This window comes from Papaver somniferum, unplaced genomic scaffold, assembly GCF_003573695.1.
Source record: "Papaver somniferum cultivar HN1 unplaced genomic scaffold, ASM357369v1 unplaced-scaffold_0, whole genome shotgun sequence".
NCBI lineage: Eukaryota > Viridiplantae > Streptophyta > Magnoliopsida > Ranunculales > Papaveraceae > Papaver > Papaver somniferum.
This window is the reverse complement of record NW_020618823.1, coordinates 146,803-167,950: the sequence shown is the minus strand read 5'-3', so window position 1 is coordinate 167,950 and position 21,148 is coordinate 146,803. Positions and strand designations below refer to the sequence as shown.

At 36.0% G+C, this 21,148-nt stretch overlaps 1 protein-coding gene, 1 long non-coding RNA gene and 1 other non-coding gene across 4 annotated transcripts; all 3 read left to right on the top strand.

Moving 5' to 3' along the window:
* Window positions 1-11,744: 11,744 nt before the first annotated feature.
* On the top strand, window positions 11,745-14,855 carry LOC113325841 (F-box/kelch-repeat protein At3g06240-like). Its single transcript, XM_026573709.1, has 2 exons — window positions 11,745-13,299; window positions 14,445-14,855. The coding sequence occupies exon 1, from the start codon at window positions 11,912-11,914 to the stop codon at window positions 12,800-12,802; it is 891 nt and encodes a 296-aa protein (XP_026429494.1). The 5' UTR covers window positions 11,745-11,911; the 3' UTR covers window positions 12,803-13,299; window positions 14,445-14,855.
* Window positions 14,856-16,492: 1,637 nt separating this feature from the next.
* LOC113325839 lies at window positions 16,493-18,621 on the top strand. Of its 2 annotated transcripts, none has more exons than XR_003348139.1 (4): window positions 16,493-16,636; window positions 16,988-17,048; window positions 18,095-18,289; window positions 18,558-18,621. It is a non-coding gene; the product is annotated as an uncharacterized LOC113325839 (long non-coding RNA). The 2 variants fall into 2 exon arrangements; XR_003348140.1 differs by having other exon boundaries at window positions 18,083-18,289.
* A 387-nt stretch (window positions 18,622-19,008) lies between these two features.
* On the top strand, window positions 19,009-19,171 carry LOC113325924. The gene has a single exon (XR_003348175.1). It is a non-coding gene; the product is annotated as a U1 spliceosomal RNA (small nuclear RNA).
* The last annotated feature ends 1,977 nt before the right edge of the window (window positions 19,172-21,148 follow it).

Here is a 21,148-nt window from a genome sequence, read left to right as displayed (position 1 = left end):
GGACGCTAAAGAATTTTTCAAAGGTCTTAATGTCTATAAATCTTCTTATGAGAATTTTATTCTTGTGTTTTTAGGAAGAATAACTAGAGTTTGGAATAACCATTTTTGTGATTACACATAGCTATGTCCAACGATTTTCATCTTCGATGTTTTTAGATTTATTTGCTTAAATTCTTAAGTTTGTTTGGAAGATGATTTTTTTGCATTATTAATCTTTATGGTTTTATATATTGCAATTTTTTATGGGATATGTGTGTTTGTGTCCGTGAACTATGATTGTCCCATACGTGGTCAAAAGCTAAGTCTTTCATATGTCGATATGCAAGTATTGATAAAGGATTGAATGAACTTTTGACAAAACAAAAGATAAGCCTATTGTATGTCACTATGCAAATATTGATGGAAGATAGGATGAGCTTTTGTTTACAAAGATTATGTCTATTATATGTCATTGTGCAAATAGTGATGAAAGATAGAATGAATCTTTGTCTATTCCGCAGTATTGATCTTCCCTGATCCATATTCTTATGTATATACTGTGTGGCTCCGTAAGTTTTCTTATGTTGAGCATTTCCGATTGAATTAATCATGAGTTCTCTTGTGGTTAATTTAATTGAGTATTTTGGATACAAATTCATATTCTTATAAGATTTATTGTCCAAAGAAATCCTTCTTTTCTTGTCAAAGTAAGGTCGCTCTTTTTGTTCTTTCGAGAATGACATTTTCTGTGGGAGAGTTCTTAATTGAACTTGTTCTTAATTGTCAAATCTTTGTGGGGAGTGCGGATGTGGAATATTATAGGTGTTATCTTGTATCTTTATAAACTCCTTGATGAATGCATTTAGCTTCGGCTATTTGATTGCATCTAAAAAGTTGATATGTACTTTCTTTTGGTCATGAAGTGTCTCTATGGAAATTCATGAGGATTCCACTAGTTTTCGTACCTTTGCCAATTTTATTGACAAAAAGGGGGAGAATTAATGTGTGGTTCGCACTATAAATACATATGGTTTTTGGATCATTATGTAAGGGGGAGTGGTTTTCATATAAGATGAAGTATTGACTAGGGGGAGTGATACATATCACCATAGTATTGTTGTCGAAGTTGTGATGCAATTGAACTTTGATGTTGTGTAATAATACTATGACACTGTGTAACAATTATTGAGAGCTTTTGTTTTCTCATTGTTATGGCTACGGATCTTCAAAAACGATGATGATGCATTTAATATCTTTGGAATCATTGGGGTGCTCGGAAGTGACGAAGATTTCGAGTAATGTTGAAGAACCAAGAGGATCATGCATGTGGAAGAGAAGCTGCAAAGTTTATTTATTTTGTATTCCATATGTATTGATAGTTTTGTGACTAAAATTGTCAAAGGGGGAGATTGTTAGAGAACTGCTCGGTTGAACTCGCAAGCGTTTCTATCTCAAGCTTGTTTGTCAAGTTTAGTTGCCAAAACTATAAGTCTTGATTTCTAGTATACTAATAGCTAAGTCTCGGATTATGATAGAAAGTGTAGTTGAGCTCTAGACTCCACGGTGTTCATCATGCAAAGACGAAGAACTACTCAAGGAACTGGTGGAACTTCATCGAAATAAAGGTATGTGGAGACTTGAACTTATCTATCACTCAAAAGTCTACTTTATCTCCGATCTTGAGACAAAAGTCGTATTGTTATATAGACTATGATTATACACGTGTACTATTTCGAGCTGGGTTTATCTCGCTTATCTATTTCTCGAAATATGTGTTGGTAAGCTTTCGCTTTGTCCAAGTTCATCTTTACTAGTGACGAAAGTCATATTAGTTTCAATTACTTGAAAATCGCTTTGACGAAAAATAGTTTGTGAACAACGACTATATAACGTCCTCTAAGAATGTTTCAATGATTGAAATGAGAGTTTAGAATACATAACTATGGTTGGATATAAACATTGTGAGACAACTCATATGTGTGTAAGTCCAATATCCTTGAACCAAAGTATGCGTACTTTGCTGCTCAGGATAACCGGAACTAAAGTCTGCGTACCAGTACGCATACTTCCAGAAGTTCACATCCCGTGAATTTCTGCTGGAGTTTGTGAACTGAAAACAAACTTAATCCGGGTACTTAAGTCCGCGTACCAGTATGCGTACTCAAGTAGGTTATTTTCTAAAAATAATTTAATTCGTGAACTAAGACATTTATATTTTAAGGAATGCAATCTTTGTAAACCGTGGCTATAATGTTCATGAATCGATTCGAGTGAATCAATTTTTTTTTTTTTTGTTTTGATTGTGTCTTGTATACTTCTATGAGATCTAAGCAATTGAACAACTCTCTAACTAGTTCATTTGAGTCATTTAAACTAGTTGTGGTAAAGAAGAATAAGGTTGATATGAAAGTGCTCATATGGCTAACCTATGGTTAACTACCGTTGAACCAACGACTTGTACACGTTTAGGTATTGTTACTCAAACCTAAATGAAGTTACATTTCATGTGTGTATAACAAGCTAAGTTCGATCTAACAGTTGAAATATATTAGCTTGAATCTAATCACATTTTCATCTAACGGTGAATATTGAATGCTTGGTTACCAAAGTAGCATTGATTGCAAACCCTGATTTGAAGACCATATAAAGGAGAACTCTAACAACTGGGAAACCTAATCCCCACACCTCCTGCGTGATACTAGTTGTAAGCCATTGTCGATTCTCCTTTAACCTTAAGTTTCTATCGAGACCCTGTAGGTTAACGACTTAAAGACTTCATTGGGATTGCGAAGCCAGACCTAACTATTTTCTCTGTAGTTGTGTGATCTGATCTTGCTGTTTCTATCGTATTTGAGTACAATCGTAAAGATTGGCTTGAGATTAATTTCTCCGATAGGCAAGATAGAAAAGTAGTCACAAACTCTTCGTCTCATCGTTTGTGATCCCATAATATCTTGTTTCACTAGTCGATTAAGATTATTGTGAGGTGATTGATATTTGTAGGTTGTTCTTCAGGAATATAAGTCTGGTATATCAATTGGTTCCTGTTCACCTTGATTTATCAAAAGATGGAACAAAACTTGTAGGTATTTTTGTGGGAGACATATTTATCTATTCCTGTAGACATTTCTGTGTGATACAGATTTGTTTATTAAAGTCTTCGACTTTGTGTCGTAGCAACTTTTAGTTGTGGGTGAGATCATCTAAGGGAATCAAGTGCGTAGTATCCTGTCGGGATTAGAGACGTAAGGAGCGCAACTGTACCTTGGATTAGTGTGAGATTGATTGTGGTTCAACTACAGTCCAGACCGAAGTTAGTTTGTAGTAGGCTAGTGTCTGTATCGGCTTAATACAGTGTGTGTTCAATCTGGACTAGGTCCCGGGGTTTTTCTGCATTTGCGGTTTCCTCGTTAATAAAACTTCTGGTGTCTGTGTTATTTATTTTCCGCATTATATTTTGTTATATAATTGAAATATCACAGGTTGTGTGTTGAATCAATCAATTGGTAAATCCAACCTTTGGTTGTTGATTGAAATTGATTGATACTTGAACATTGATCTTAGGTACTGTTCAGGTTAATTTCTCTTGTGTTCAATTAGAATCGCAGATTTTTATTTTCTTGAGTAAGTATTGAATCGAGAAATCGAGATATAACTCCTTGATACACTTGTTAATAGGATTGAGTCTGACTGTCTAGTTGATTCTCTTAAAAGTATATTGGAGTTAGTCCATACAGATTGCTAAGCGAAATATTGGGTGTGGTTGTTAGACCCCCGCTTTTTCAAATACTAAAAGTTACACATCAAAAAATAGTTTCCTCCCCAACCCTATAAATTGAATTAGCTACTCATGAATCGGAAATTGAAGAAGTATGTATTATTCATTGTATTCAAAAAGAATAAATATTGGTTACAATGATTATGCAGTTGCTAATGGTATTCAGCGACCACAAGGCAGTTACTAAAGGTTTTTCACAATTAATAAAACAACGATACAAAGATTTTGTTGTTTCTTAAACGACAGAATAGCAACTGACTTCAACCACCTTTTGTTCTTCGTGTTCTTATTCGCAGCAGTAGCAAAGTTTTTGCAAACACTGATTTCGTGATTTCTAGCTCTTTGTTCTATCCCAGACTCTCTGTCCCCTTCATGTATCGCCCCAATAACCTTTTTATACTCAGTCGACTCAAAAATATTGAATAATAACTCATCGTGATCCTCTTTCCTTAAACAAAGATACACGAGATTATTTTCCTTCACGCGATACTGTCGCAGTAAACACAATACAACATGCTGCTTCTCGTCACAGAATGAGTCAAACACGTGCATCCACACTTTATCTTCCATAAATACACAACGAACTCATGAATATCTTCACTCCCTGTTTGACTTTGAACACGTAACAAAGTCTGTTTCTTCGAATCTAAATCAACTACCAGTCCTATATGACCCTGATAGGTTCATATCAATTCATACCCAAGACCAAGTCCAACTAAAACTGTCTACTTTCAACACGAGCAGAGACTCGTAACTTCCCATTCTTTGTTTTTCTCCAACTCGAATTCTATCCAAAATGGATCCAATCAGATACCTTTACCAGTCCTGCTAGGCTAAATCAAGGCTTCTAAATCAATTTCAGCCATTAAGTCTCTTCAGAACCCCTTCAAATCTTCAACCCTGATTCTGTAGTTCAAACCAAATTTTCCCGCCAAAATTTCAAATTCAAAAGGTTGAAGATGACTACCCTAATCCAGTTCCGGTGTCCGTTTAGCAATTTTGGGTATAAATAGCAATTCATGGGGGTGCGAATAGAAATTTTGGACTGTAAATAGTGAAAAACTCTTGGGGTTCCTTCAACGCAATCATGGGTTGTCGTTATCCAAAGTTGGGGTTCCTTTAACATTTTTCTGAGTGCCTTTAGCGATTTTTCGAGCCGATTTCTCCAAAAATATTTCTTTTCCAAAAATACCTACACACACATAAAACACCCTAATAAATTCAAAAATGGAGCACTAACAATATATAAAATTGAGACTAATTGGACACATAAATGCGTCTATCAGTATCTTTTCTAATGGTTTTCTTCATTGGTTGGCTAATGACGGAGAAGCATTTCGTATTGTCAGTTGAGCCAGTTGAGTCAGATCTGACTCAAAACAAACATAAATTGAGTCATCTAACTCAAGCCATGTGATTTCAGTCAGATCCAGATGACTCAGATGAATCAAGAGTAAACAAACAAGATGTTAGTGAACTGAAACTTTCCACAGTGTTAGACCATTACTAGACACCCAATGATGCTGGTTCAAAACTGTTGGCCTTTCAACTGTCAAGTGTAGGATGCATAAGTGTCCCATTCGCTGATAAAGAGGCTAGATGAGTTTGAAGTGTTCCCTTTCAGCTGGTAGTCTTGTTTTCACCATCTCCCACCATTGCACTTTAGGTTATTTCAGTTGTATACTTCATATCAAAGTTGCTAATTGGCATAGAGATTGAATTGCTTCTTATATGTTAGTTTAGTTTCTCTGAGTGCCATAATTAGAATTTGTTCTCATATCCAGTTCATGTATAAATTGTGAGTTATGTTAAATTAGTAAACCAGCTTATAATGTCGGTCAGCCGCATGAAAAAGATATGGTTTTAGTATCTTCCATGCATGTTATGAGCTGCATTAGGTTTATTTTCGTAATATTTCTTGTGTATTAACAATATAGTCATTGATTGATCTCTTTAGGGTTGTTTTTTTTTAATTTTGTTCTCTAATTAAGCTGCAGTATTCTCCCTTTTCCTCTGGTTTATTATCTACCGGTTGCACCGCTATCTTCTATCTTAAGAAGATGCGTGGCCTATCTAGTAAAACCCTTGCAAAGAGGCAGTGGAAAAGTTTGAATGAAAAGCAAAGAGAATGAAGAAAAATTCTTCAAAAAAAAAAAAAAATTTGTAAAATGAAGAAGTCTCCAAATTGGAAGAGAATTTGCGAAAGATCAAATCAGAATCTAAAGAAAAGGATGGATGAGTATCTGATGTTGTTGCCCTTCAAAAACAATCTAACGACCCGCTGCTCGAATATGACCTCCTTCTAGCTAGGGGAAAATCAAAATCTTTAAAGCCTGAATCTTGGATACATGTATACGTATAAATTTTTTTAACAATCTTTAAGTTATGCTGGCATTATTGGTACCAACCCCTGACTGTTGCATATGCACAAGAGTGGTTGGTGGACATAAGTGAAAGCATTTTTTGTTTTTATTTTTCAGATGAGCAAGTATTCTCGGTTAAGATTTTCGGAAAAGATCCCTAGTAAATTGTCTCGTGCTCGAAAAGTTTCTGACTGAAATGTTATTGATATGGGTAATTAGAACTCACCGTTTTGACTCTTCCACTAATTGTACTCTTTTTCTTTCTGAAATTGTTGTATGCAATACTGCATAGATTTACCTATAAATGTTATTAGATCTACGTCACTTTAAGGTTGCACAAACCTGACCTCTCACCCTACCCGTCGATGGCTGTACAACGGATCAACTATGGCTTTGACCTTTTGCAGTTGAATTTTAGCTTCTTCTTTTTTAATTATTAAATTGACATAATTTATTAATCATAAGAGAAAAAATTACAAGAATTAGATGGGAACATGGCAACAAACTGAGCCCGATCCCTTTTTGAATGACAACTCCAATCCTATTGAAAAGAGAATCCCCTAGTGTGACTTTCGCATCATGACTAGCCATATAATTGCGCAGTCTTTTCAGAAAATCTATAATATAACTTCCCAACTCACTTAAAGTGGTAAAAGCAAGCACACCAAAACCAAAGCCCTGAGTTGTGCAGTTCTCTAAATATTTGGTTCTTTTCGATCAACAGCTTTACCAATTACCTAGCCTGGAACAAAAGCACGCACCCCAACACCTATGAAAGAAGAAACATCCGTGATATCCATACACACATCACGACCGGTGTTTGGGAGGAGCTCTAAATCCATCTCCTTCATAGCTGGGACACCCACACGATAACAAATATCAAATAACTTTTGCTTCGTCTTTTTTTGCTTTTTTCTCCATAATAGCTTGCCTAATTTTATTTAGAGCATTAGCCTCAGCATGTTTTTTTCCCAAGGCATTATCCATAGCCGCAGCCCGTAGCCAAATTCTTCGCCTCTTTTGTAGATTTGCCAATTTCTTCCCCTCTTTGAACAAGCTTATCATCGACCTATTTTAACGCACCATTACTTTCATTATTTCCAGACTTTTTTTTGCCGTTATTTCCATCATCCGCAGGTTAGCCTTCATTACTGTTTAAATTTTGTGAGATATTCTAGCAAAGACTTATTTCTAACAGGGTCCTCTTCAGCTGCAGCTTCTTATTTCTTTTTTGTCATCATATATCAAAATTTTGCATTCTGATTTTACATGCCCAACAAGTTCACATTTTCGTTACATCACATTCTCTCTCATGGTTCATTGTTTTCTCACTTGATTTTACATGCCCAACAAGTTCACCAGCATCACCTTAACAACTGAGGAAGGGTAATTAGGACAAAACTCAGTATTTATGACAAAACTTAAACTATCTTTTGTAGGGTGGAGAAATGCACTTTTGTAAACACTAATTAAGGGTGTGATGATTTTGTTAAACCGATAAGAAGAGGTTAGGTAACCATTCTGTAAAACACCCTTTCCATAATAATAAGCCTAAGTAAAATAGGTGCTTGGCCACTAAGACTATGTCTTATGGGCTAGATTGAGCTGCTAGATTAGCAGAAATGTGTTGCAATTCAATAAAAAAGTATTTCCTTTTTGTTAACACTAGTTCTCTCTCCTATCAGTTGCTCGCATGTGAGGTAGCAGCTAGATAGTTACGCTGAATGATTCAGCGCTCAAAAAATCACCTTTTCGCGGAATGAAACAGCGCCATCAAGAATATTCCAAGCATCTATGCTGATTTGAAATGCGCCACACGCTAGCGCTGATTGGAAATGCGCCACACGCTAGTGCTATATCATTCAGCGCTTGACCTTTTTTTTTTTTTTTACTTTTTTACACCATCAGTAGTTCAATAATTAAATTTGGAACTGTTTCATTATTTGTTTTGTCACACTCCTGTTACACCACCAGAAAACTATGTTTTCAAATTTTGAATTTTGAAAAATTTGACAATTTGTTCCAACGGTTGTTTGTTTCAAAATTTTAAAATTTTCCAAACTAAGAAATTCTTTCATTACACTGCAAAACAATGTTACAATGCTTTTTGCAATTAATATTCTACTTCTAAAAATTAAAAAATTACATTGAAATTAAAACTCTACATCTAAAAAATTAAAAAAGTACATTAAAATTAAAATTCTACTTCTAAAAATTTAAAAAGTACATTGAAATTAAAATTCTACTTTTAAATTAACTTCTAATTCAAACTTAAAAATGAACTTCTAATAACTTAAATTATTACTCATAAATCACTTTGATTTAGGGGATTTATTCTAAGCCATTACGAACCAAAATCTCGTTCCTCCATTTCTTGTAAAGGGTTTCTCCCAATCCTCTACTTCATTCAAATTTTGGCGTAGGATCTTCAAGTCCGCTTCTCTTTGTTGGGTTTGTGCCAAGATTGTAGTGTTTTCCATATTATTCTATCTCATCGACATTTTGTGAATGGTATGACTCAGTGAGATACGGTCCAACACTCTTCATATTTCACCGCCTGTTATATTGATCCTCATTGACTGCCAAATAGTGTTCGGCGCATACACCTACAATCTCCCTGTCCCCAACTCTATTCAAATCTGGAGGATTTCCTGGGACTACAATCTCACCTGCTATCTACTTCTGGAATCTCTCAGCCAAATAATAACTAACTCTTTTGTAGTTTTTTTCTAGGTCAAAAAACACAACTCTCACTCTGGATAATTATAGTGCATACTCATAATGTTCTCCCTCAGAATACATACTCTTTAGCCATGGTTGCCAAATACATAATGCACTGGTTCTAGTGTAAATTTGTGCTCTTGCATTGGACGCTGAGTATTTCTTTGTATCCTTTTGGCCTCCTCTTTGGCCTCTCTTACTTGATTTAATGTTAGTCTTCTTGAAGAGACTAGTCTTTGGGAAAACATCATGGTATTCTCCTCCAGGTGTCTGACAAAGAAAGGGTTGCATGTTGCGAAAGTAGTAATAGTACCAATACTCAAGTACCATAACCATGCCAGATAAATCCTTTCCATTCTCTGACCATTCATCAAGAAATTTATAGATATTATCTAAGGAAGCTATACCCTAATCATATTCCCAAACTTTATCCAAATTATCCAACAATAAAACCCAACATTTATCTACTCTTCCACTAGAACCCGCAAGAAGAAAATGACCAAAACACCAAAGAAAGAATGCTCTTTTCAATACCTCTGCACATTCAACATTGTTGTTTTTTTCTCTACTTTTAATGTAGCTTCTCAAGATAGACAAGGATATTGTATTTTTCTTAGTGTTCCATTTATCAAATCCTTTGAATTCTTGAAAATAAAAACCATCCAAACAAGCATATGTTAGCTAACCCAATGCCGGCATAACTACTTGATGTTTTGTAGGGTCACCAATGGGAATTCCCGTTAACATAGACCAATCTACAGGAAGGATGCCAAGCTCAAATTCTCTAAAATGAAAGCTCTTGGTTTTTTTCTGCCATCTCTCAGCTATGGCTTCAACTAATCTCTATCCGCATTGTCAAAAATAAACTCGAAGACTGAAGAAAACCCACAATTATCACAGTATCGTCGTGCTATAGGATTATCTTTCACTACAATTTTGTATAACGTTTCAACCTCATTAAAATTGCCTCTAAAGTTTATAGTCCGACTATCAGTCAAATTATTAGATACATGCCTATCTCGCTTTGATACTATATCCAAAGCATTTAAATGTTCTTCCATATTCATACTACAATCAATAACAAAAGAAAAAAGGAATCAACCACATTTTATCATTTTCATCATAATCATGTAAATTTGATACAAATTCATACAAATTTAGCTTCATCAAAAATACTACAAATATCATTTTCATCATAATCATGTAAAAGAATCATACAAATTATCATTCGTCTTCATCACAAATAATCAAATTAATCCCCAAAAACAAGTTTCATCACAACAATTCAAATTAAATCATACAGTACTAAACATATCATCTAAATAACAAATACCAATCATCTAAATATATCAATTTCATCAAAAAATCATGATCATCAGCAAAAAAAAAAAAAAAAAAAAACCTAAAATTTCAAAATCTTAACCAAACCGATTTCGTGAACGGATTCGCTCCAAACCAATCTCAAATGATCCCAATCGTATTGATGTTCAAAACCTCGGTGCGATTTGAGAAGAAAGTCTATGGAACTCTTTCTCAACTACATGCATTTTCGGAAGCTTGGGTGAGGATGAAATAAAATGGGGAAGAAGGTCGAGCTTCTGTTAGGTCAAAGCGCTGATTAGTTCAGCGAAAAATGAAAACGCTGATTGGTTCAGCGCTTAGCGTTATTTTGTTTCAGCGACTAGCATGCTAGATTAGCACTCCCATAAGTTAGGTGGTTGTGCTAGCTGACGCCTAGTTAACATTCGCCGAATAATTCGGGAACGACCTCAAACGCGAATTATTCCCGTTCGTATGTAACCCCGTAGTCAATACGTGTATTTTATGAACTTTCTGAATAAATCGTGAATTATACGGAAACACGAATTGTTCGGTAGTTAATTCGGACGCTGACTAACCAAACAGTTTTTTTCTTGCCACCTGTCTAACTAATTTTCAGGTTTACAAAAATTGATAGTAGTGGGAATCGAACCTTCATACGCTAGTTTCCTAGCCGGTCCGCGAGTTATAACCCCAGAGGTGTCACCATCCTTCCACAAAAAACCCATCAAAACAAAAGTAATACAAAAACCCCATCAAAACAAAATTAACACAAAAATCCCAAATTTAAATGTTGGTTTCATCAAATTTTATGATGAAACCAAAATAAAATTTGATGAAACCAACATTTAAATTTGGAGTTTTTGTATCAATTTTTTTTACGATGGAGTTTTAATGGATCCCAACATTTAAATGGGGTTTTTGTACCACAAATTTGATCATCTTGGGTTTTTATGACTAGTTTTGTTTCCTAGCTGATTAGTCAACCATTGCACCACAATGTTTGTTGTTGGCCAGTGGTGTACATATAATCTATTTATATGCTTGTATGCGTTATAAATCAAGCAAACCTCCAACCATGGGTGCATAGAAATTTAAACCACTCCAAGATGATCGTTAAAGCACTCCGAGATGATAGTTAGCTATGCACTAAATTGGTGAAGCATGATTTTTTTGGTTGATTGTGTTATATATTTTTATTAAAATCATGTTTTTGGAATACATTTTGTTGATATGATTGTTTTTAATAATTTAATGCCTGCCGAATTTTGGGGACCGAATCCCTATCTCTAAAACGAATTATACACGTACATATGTCATTCCGAATAATTGTCGTATCACGAATCGTTGATCGGATTTTTGATCGAATTTGACTTATACGATTTCGAATAATACCTATACGTATGTCGTTCCCGTACATATGCCGATTTCCTAATTGCTAACTAGGAGCCTAAACTCTCTTATGCTAGTCAAGTCAACAGATAAATTAAAACTAGCACGCCTGGATACACAAATAGATAGAAGTCAAAAAAAAAACAAACAAGAAACTATTTTAAATCAGAGCGAAAAATCAAAATATCTTTGTTTGGTATCCAAATTCCAAACGCACCTTTGCTTCTCCGAGTGATGAACTTCGATATTATCCCCTTAACTCTGCAAAGACCAAGTTTTAGTCTCCATCGCCTTTCACCTCCCTCTGCATTTATTTATCGAGAAGAGAAGAAGGGAAACGCCGAAACCGGGTGCAACGATGTCCGGCCATCATTTTCCCGACGAGATCTTACTGGATATACTCCTCCGATTACCGGTGAAAGCTATCTCAAGATTCAGGTGCGTTAGCAAAAGCATGTGTAGTTTATTACAAAGCCCTAATTTCATTCAAATGCATCTCAATCGTTCTATTGAAAACGATAAGTTTAGTCTCTTAATTTGCATAAACATTGATGGTGAGAGCTGTGTCAATTCCGTAGCTAGTACAAGTGACTCTTCGTTATCATTGTCTGATTATAAAGCTGTTGGAATGGATTATCCATTCGAGTATCAGAATCCATTAGTTGAAATTATTAGCTCTTGTAATGGTTTGGTCTGTTTAGAACTTAATGGGAGTGATGTTTGTATCTGGAATCCATCTACAACTGAGTTCAAGAAGATACAAACGCTGCCGGATGCATTTAAGGAGAGCCCGGAATCAAACCCTGAATCGAAGCTCAGGAGTGGAAAGGCATATACCTATGGATTTGGTTATGATTCTGAAATTGGGGATTATAAGTTGGTCAGATTTGAACGCTGGGAAGGTGTCATGTATTTTTCAAGTAGTAGCATCTATAGGTTAGGAACAAATACATGGAAAGAATTACCAGCTATACATTATGATGTAACTATTGGAGGAAGACCTGGGGTGCATATTGATGGAATTCTGTATTTTATTGCAGTTCAAACCCAAAATCATGGGGATGGATTCAGATGTTGTTTGCTTATATTATCTTTCAATGTCTGTGATGAGAGTGTCGGTGAAATAGATCTACCTGAGGGTATAGTTGGCGAAATCGGACTTTATTTGAGTGTGTTTGGGGGGAACCTATGCCTGGTCTGTGACATAGTTGGTGTTCGAACTGATGTATGGGTGATGAAAGATTTTTGAGAGAATAAGAGAAATTGGACTAAACTTGTCACTCTTGATAAATATATAAAGGGGTATAGTTATTCATTGCCTTTACATTTTTTCAAGACGTGAAATCCTTTTTAAGCTACGGAGAGAGGAAGTTGATGACCCTAATGGTGTAGTTTTATATGATCCGAAGCATACAAGGGGTGCAGCTATACTGATGCGTGGTCCTCATGAGTCATTTGGCATGGAGAGTTATGTTCCGAGCTTAGTTTCCCTTAAATCGGGGACTTTTGTGGGGGCAGGGGAATTCGAGGAATTATAAAGCAAGAAGGAAAGTTTGAGGAAGGGTGATTTCCTGGTTTAGTCACGCTACTTCTGAAAATGTTTTACTGTTTTTCCTTGATAGAATGGAAGTAGTGGGAGAAATGAAGATATGGGAGCCGCAAGCATTCTGCCAATTTACTGGGTTTGGTAAATTTTAAAGGTGGGCGATCAGAACGAAGCTACCTTATTTGTTCAAAACATTTTGAGTAAGGCTTTCCCACCTCTCGGAAAATCACTTTTTTGTCTTCCTTTTTCCCTTTCACTTCTGGAATCTTCATGTTTGAATCGAGGATCCAATTTTGTCTAGAGACTATAAGCGTTTAAGAATTTGTCTACTATCTAATGTAGTAACGTTAGATGATACTTTCACTTCAGCTTTTCTACCGACTTACTATGCTTGTGTTTTCTTATTGCCCTTTTTCTGGATGTGAAAAATTGTTCTTTTCTGAAATTGCAGTTAAATCTTCTTATTGATCCTATCACAGGTTGGAATCTATATATGAGTAACTTACTGGCATCTTATGAAATGAAATTGGTTTCAGTTTATGTTTATTGTTTTTCAGAATATATGGATATTTGATTGCGGAATGAAATGAAATATAGTTGGACTCCACATATCGCATTTTCTTTACCCCCTTAACTCTTCCGTCTTTAGATATCTAGGTTTTTCACTTATTTCATTGTAACTATGCTCAGCCAGCTTTCTCGGAGTTGACCTGGTGGTATAATCTTTCTTTAGGCAGAATATTAACTGCATTTGCTATTCCCAGGTACTGTACTTGTGTCTTTCTGGGTGCAGTAAGTAGTGCATGTACAAGCAATTCTTATATTGTGTTCATTTCCTTAGAATCTACGAATTACTATGACATTTGTGTTTACCTGTAGGTTTCTCATTGTAGATTTGGTAAACACAATCGGTAGAATACCTGAACATATTTCTGACATTTTCCAGAGTTAAGATATCTGAAAACACAATCGGTAGAATTTGATTGTCCAAGTGAAGACTAAACAATTTAACATTCTAGTTCTCACTTTCTTTGCTATTTTTTGTGTCCTGTCAGAGTTATTAAGGTATGACAACTATTCTGAGTTCTTATTATATATCTCGATTTAGAATCAATGGTACTACGCTTGAGAAAAGGGATCTTTTTTGTTGCATACTTGTGAGTTCATATCAACTGCTCGAGGGTTCAGGGTTCCCATTTCGCATGAAAAATGGTAGATAGATAGAAAGTGGTAGTAATGGCATACATCAACTGAATTCATTTAGCTCAACTTGTTTTCTATCCACTTTTGAACTCATTGACAGTTTTAGGCAATTTCTGTTTTCTAATATCTTCAAATTTTGTAGATATTAGTGATTTGTTCACTCGCTTGATCTGAATATGAATAAGAATCGAAGTATTCAACATGTTTGGGCCCAGGGGTGCACGATGTTATTTGCACAAATTTGGGTATTTTGGTGTCCACTACAATCATTTGACTGGCATGCATGTTTCAAGTTTTCAGCTCATGTGTTTGTTTGAGAAAACAAGTGGAAACGCTATTGCAAGTTGAGCATAGGCAAGCTAAATACATAATTTGGCAGCAGTCGATCATTTCGTCTACAGTTTGAGTTTGCCTAGAAAACCATACCCAAAAATAACATCAGGTTTTTGTTATGGAAGGACGTCGATTAAGATGAAGAACCTTGTCAGATATATGATGTAATAATAAGATGATGAGCTCAGTATTTTAATGCAACATGAACTTGTTTCTTTCTTTTTTCAATGTTAAACCTTTTTTTTTTATCCAACTTTCTCCCTGAATGGTTTCAAGAGGTAATTTATAAGCTAGCTACTACCAGCTTGCTATGGCAACAATATCAGCTTGATTTGAAGAATTCACCATGTCGTTGGCTGAAAATTGCTTTGCAACTGATATGACACACTAACAGTAGAACGAAGCCCCATACAGTCGATCATGTCCCTCTCTTCCTAATCTGTGTGAAAGAGAGAAATCATAAAAAAAAAAAAAAAAAAATCCCTTCCGGGAGGAAAAGTTAAATAGACAGATAATACGGATTTTCTTGGTATTTTGGTTGTCGGGATTCGGCAAACGTATGGAACGGCAAACGTACGAATATTATACGGTTTTGTAAAACTCAAATTCGGTTAACGGAACGTGATGTCAGTAATTCGGAACGACATACGTACGTGTATAATTCGATTTATAACTGTGAGTTCGGATCTGAAAATTCGGTATCTATATATAGTAAATAATTAGTATTTATAAGGTCATAGACTAATTTTTATGCATACATGTGAGTTATTTAAAGAAAAAATAAACTTAATATGATGATATTAATAATATATACAACATTAGTCATCAAAGAGGACGTGGTATAGTGGTTTAGATCTCTCTCACCTTCACCTTCAAATCTTTTTTGTCATTTTTGTTTCATAAAAATTACAACAACGTCTAATATTGGACCGTGTATACTTGGGAGGCAGTAAAGCCCAAAAAAATAGGGCCTTTGAAAACATAAAAGTTAAAGAATTTCTGACGAATTAAGGGGACGTATCATTCGGGATACGTAAAGTTCGTGAACGATTCGCGAATAATTCGGGAATGCCACATAATACGCGTTTTGGGTTCGGAGTTGCAACCGTACGCGAATAAAACGGTAAAATTCGCGAATGATTCGCGAATCATTCGCGAACTTACTAACTAGGGTGCTGCCCGCCTTGATGCGGCGCCCGATTTTTTTTTCCCCCCATCGTTCTCAGTTGTTCACCTGACAGATAAGGTCAGCAGCTATTTTCCATTTTGGCATTGATTTGCTTCCGTTACTCTGTTTAGTCATGCTACTTCTGAAAATGTTGTACTGTTTTTCCTGATTAGAATGTAAGTAGTGGGAGAAAGGAAGGTATGGGAGCCGCAAGCATTCTTTCTGCCAATTTACTGGGTTTGGTAAATTTCAAAATATGTACGTACCAAGTTTCATCAAAATCCCATCAACAGTTAAACGTGCAGAAGATACATGAAGCTTCTTATGAAGTTTACAAACATGAAACCACTTACTTAATAAAACCCATTGTACATACACATTACTTGAGAAATTAAGCGACGGATTTTAGAAATACATACAGAAATTTCATTAAATTTTTTGTCTACACAAAGTAAGCTCGGAATTTCAGGCTTTGTGGTCTTTCCCAGTCCAACATAAGGTTTCCCCAAGTTCTTCCAATTGTGTATGTAAATGAAATCCTCCACTGTTGTTTTCCAATTGTGTGTATGTAAATTTCATTAAAACGACGTCATACCTCCAATTCCGAAAGATAAAAACAATAAAGAAATAATAATGCCGAAATTGTAGGATATTAACCCGCAAAAATAGTCAAAAAAAATCAAATTTTATTTCAAATTTGTGGAGGCAAATAACCCGCCACTAAACAAAGCCCCCCGCCCAAATTGATAACTACTTTGAAAAATCCCTCCCAATTTCCTTCCTTTTAACTAGAGTTTCAAAGGAGAAGTCCAAGGAACTGTTCCAGTTGAGGGGTATGTGCATTTCTTTGTTTATTATTGCTTTGATATTTTGTATTCTTGGGTGTAATGAATAGAGAAGATTTTGGGAACTTGATTTTTCTGTTTGAATCAATGGATATAAATATGATTTGGGGTTGGTATGGGTATGGATGCAATCTCAATCTCTAATAGATTTGTTTGTAAGAGTTTTTAAAAAAAAAAATATTTGTTGTAATTCTTGAAATTGCATAAGTACTGTTTGATGTAATTGCTCATCTAGATATAGTTTTGTGTAACATTATGATTGGATCAGGTGTTTTAGCGAATTGATATGAATTTGACTGCCCCGTTGTATTTAACATGATATCGTTTTTCAATTCGCAGAAGCAAAGTCCTGGCAAACACTGAGAAATTCATGAGCTTATGGCGCCCGAAGCTTTTAAAGGTATCTTTCTCAATTTTATGTGTGGTTATGTTGCAGTTGTTGTAGTATCTTTCACTGGCATTTCAGGCTTTGGCGTCTTGTAATCATCTTTCGGTCTCTATTAGCTTATGACGTCATACCTCGGAATTTCAGGCTTTGGTGTCTTGTAATCATCTTTCGGTCTCTATTAGCTTTATGTGCTCTGATCAGCTCCAATTCTTCATCTTTCTTCAATTTTTCCTTGTGGTCTTTCCCAGTCCAACATAAGGTTTCCCCAAGTTCTTTAACTACCTTATGCTTCCCTGGCAAAAAGTCTTGATGCAATTTGAATGTTATATCAGTCGCCTTCTCAGAATCACACAAAAAAATATATAAGCATCCGAGAAAAGAGCTGAAGTACAAATGAGATATACAAACTCTAGAACAAGTAGTTTGAGTTTAAAACGACGTCATACCTCCAGTGTTGATTTCCCAATTGTGTATGTAAATGAAATCCTCACCAACTCATGCAGCAGAAATTCCACATGCTAAACCCCGCACCGCACTTTTTTATTAGTGCAGCCATCTAAGAAAGGACTGCAAAAACCAAAACTACCTTTTGGCTGTATGAAAAAGGCTAGGATTCTTCTAGCCATTTCCTTGACTGTTTGTTGCTTAAATTTGTCAGACTTGCGTTTGAGACACTCTGCCGTCCCATTAAAACGGTTTGTTCCGAAGTTTGGAACGGTCATCTGAAGTTTTGTCTGTCGAGAGGGAATCATGAGAGAGATGCCTTCGGCAAAGAGCATTGTAGACTCTCTCGCCAATACAATAGGATCATTTCTCAAGGAAGCAACTTCCTGCTGGTCTAACCTTAAACAAATTAAACTTTTTCTTAACCATATTAAACTCCGGTTCGTGGATCTTCTTAACCAAATTAATTTTTGCATTCCTGCTGCTAATTTATCACCTGTACTGTCTCCTCTAATACACAATTCCTCTCTTCTTTATATAGCTTCCCTTGAATTAAAATTACTTGTCCTAGCTGGTTTCTGAAACAATAACAACTTTTTAAGGAAATTGTTCAGGAATTCTAGTTATTTGATGAAGCGAGCTTAAGATTTAGTCCCACACGGACTCTTTGCATCCGAGGATTGGAAACGAGACAGTATAAAAGGGGGAGTTCAAGAAGAGAATGATCATACCTTTCCTGGCGCACCCCCACCAAATCTGAAACTAAACATTTGTTGCACCCAGGTTTAGGTGCAGGCTGGTGAAAATGTGTAAGCCTTTTTCCCCCTTATCCCAACTATTTATTTCTACCCAAAAAAAAGAAAAAATTCTTCTTTGTCTTTGAAGAGATTCAAACTCCCTGAACTAATTCATTCAGGTAGTGTTGGTTAATGCATCTTTCATCGAGCTAGTTTCTTCGTTGTTTTTTATTCTAGGCGTGTTTTTTATTTATAGTATTATTATTACCTCCCAAGACCTTGGGTATAATACATGCGACGATATCATTTGAGTTTTTTTTGCGTATTCTTATTCCTGCAGGTGTATATCAACAAATAAAATGTTTCCTAGAGCCTCTGCAGGATGTGAGTTTAAAATGGAAGAGTAATAAATTTTTGCGAAACATACTGCATAGTAGATCTGATCTTTAAGCACACTTTAATGTCATTATCCCTAGACAAAGAAATGCGTAGACTCATAAGTTAATTTGTTCGAGTTTATCGAGTTGAATAACATGCAAATTGTTTACATATTCCACTGCCTATTGAGCCACTCAATAGACATAACCATCCCAGTTTTGTGTTAGTTTACCCGTTCTAGCGCTGTTGCCAAATACTAGGCAAGGGGAGGCAATAGAGAGCCAGTATCTTACCCATTCAATAGACAAACCACATTCAAATGAAACAGATTATATTAGTCCCACACTACTTGTGTCCAGACAAGAGACGAGAGAGAGATGCTATAAATAGGAGAGGCATTGGAACGTAGAAGCATACTTACCTGGACGGGGTCTATGGATGATCAAGAAGGACCATGGCCTAGGTTAGCGACCTCCATTGCACACTAAGGAGGGGTGCTCGCCTAAGATCTCCCCACTGAGGAAGAGTCTAGGTCATAATTTGTTCCTGAGGGGGTACGCGTCCGCGCTGCCCCTGCCAATTAAACTAAACCTTTCAGCCTTTGCTTCTCTTATGTAAGGGACTAGCAGTGAATCATTTTTCTGTGCTTTGGGTTAATTACAAACTAAGCAATGCCCGCCCTTCATTAAGAAATTATCTCCCTGTAACAGTGAACATATTGAATCTCAAGAACCTGACATTTAGCTCTAAATCACCAAGGAATACTCCCCTTTTCTAGAATCACCAACAACTGGATTATGACTTTATCACACTTTTATAAGCTAACAGCAATATAATTTGCCATCACCTCAGCAATATAATTTGCCACCCCAATACCACCTGAAATCTTAATAAAAGCTCGTCAAGTTGCAGGTGGTAATTGCAAAGTTGTAGCCTAGCAGCCAGTAAATTGCAAAGTTGTAGCAGCAATGAAAGCTCGTCATCCAAAAGTTGTAGCCTAGCAGCCAGTATATACGCACAAAACCTCACATCAGGCACTACAGTAAAGAATTCAAGGAGCTGGTAAATAGTTCGATTCCTATTGCAATTCCAAATTCATTGTCATTTCTCGAGATGCCCAGTCATTCACATTGTACCATCTCGAACCAGGCTGTTTACACTCACAACCTATGGTTGTCTTACTAGGCTAATTCTGATATATCCCAATATAGTCTAGAAACATCTCCAGATACATAAGTAGTGTTATCAAACCAAAACCTAATTAAACCTTGATGCAAATTGAATAATATATCAGCCGCCTGCTTGCAATGACATCCACTTTGCTAAGAAGCAGAATATCAAAATTTAAAGCCTTACTCGATTACCCATAAAATCATAGAAAAGTAATAACAATAATACATTGTTCTGTTAGACATAAATTTTCACATAAGAGATGAATAGATTGAGAAGTTAAACATTGTTGTGTTAGCAGGGTTTCTGCGTTCAACATTGTCGTGTATTGTCTTCTTCGCAGAAATTTTATGGTATTTTCCAGCTCAAATTTTCGTCTACACAAAGTAAGCTCGGACTTTCAGCCTTTGGCTTTTCGAAATCTTTCGTCGTCTATTAGCTCTATGTGCTCTAATCAGCTTTAGTTGTTCAACTTGTCCTTGTGGCCTTTTCCATTCCAACATAAGGTCCTCGCAAGTTCTCTAACTACATCATGCTTCCCTTTCAAAAATTCTTGATGCACATTGAATAGTAGATCAGTCGCCTGCTTGGAATTACACAAAAATATATATAAGCATCCGAGAAAAGAGCTGAAGTACAAATGATACAAACTCTAGAACAAGTAGTTTTTAGTTCACCACTGACATAGATACCTCCAGCCTTGATGGATTTTTTGACTCTTGACTGTATGTAAAGGATATCCTCACCAACTGATGCAGTAGAAATTTTACATGCTCAACACTGCAGCGCTCTTTTTTCTTTTTGCCCTCTATGAAACCCGAAAACAATAGATGAAAATTTAAGTTAACATCTCAGAAGTTAACCAAAATCAATGCGTACAGTGAGAAGTACAAACCAAAACTACCTTCTGGCTGTATGAAAAAAGCTAGCATATCTGCAGCCATTTTGTCGACCATGTCTTGCTCAACTTTATAACAAAAAAGTTCGAGATACTCTGCCATCCCATTAAAACGGTTTCTTTAAAAGTTTTCAACAGTTACCTCAAGCATTTCCCGTTCAGAGAGAATCATACGAGAGATGCCATCAACACAGAGCGATATAGACTCTCGCGACAATCCAATACTATCTATAAAGTAAAGCAGTTCTTGTTTTTCTTTTTTTGAAATGGGAAGTAGTAGAAGCAGCAGTTTCCCACGGTGAGTCCAACTCCATCTCTTCGGCAGCATCAGCAGTTTCCCACTTTGTCTAAGCACTCCATATCTCTAGCAGCAGCAGCAGTTTCCTGCAGATCCCAGTACTCCATAATATCTTCAACCGTACGAGCAGAAGCAGTTTCCTGCTGGTACAAGTACTCCATGTCTTCAGTAGTTTCCTGCTGTTCCA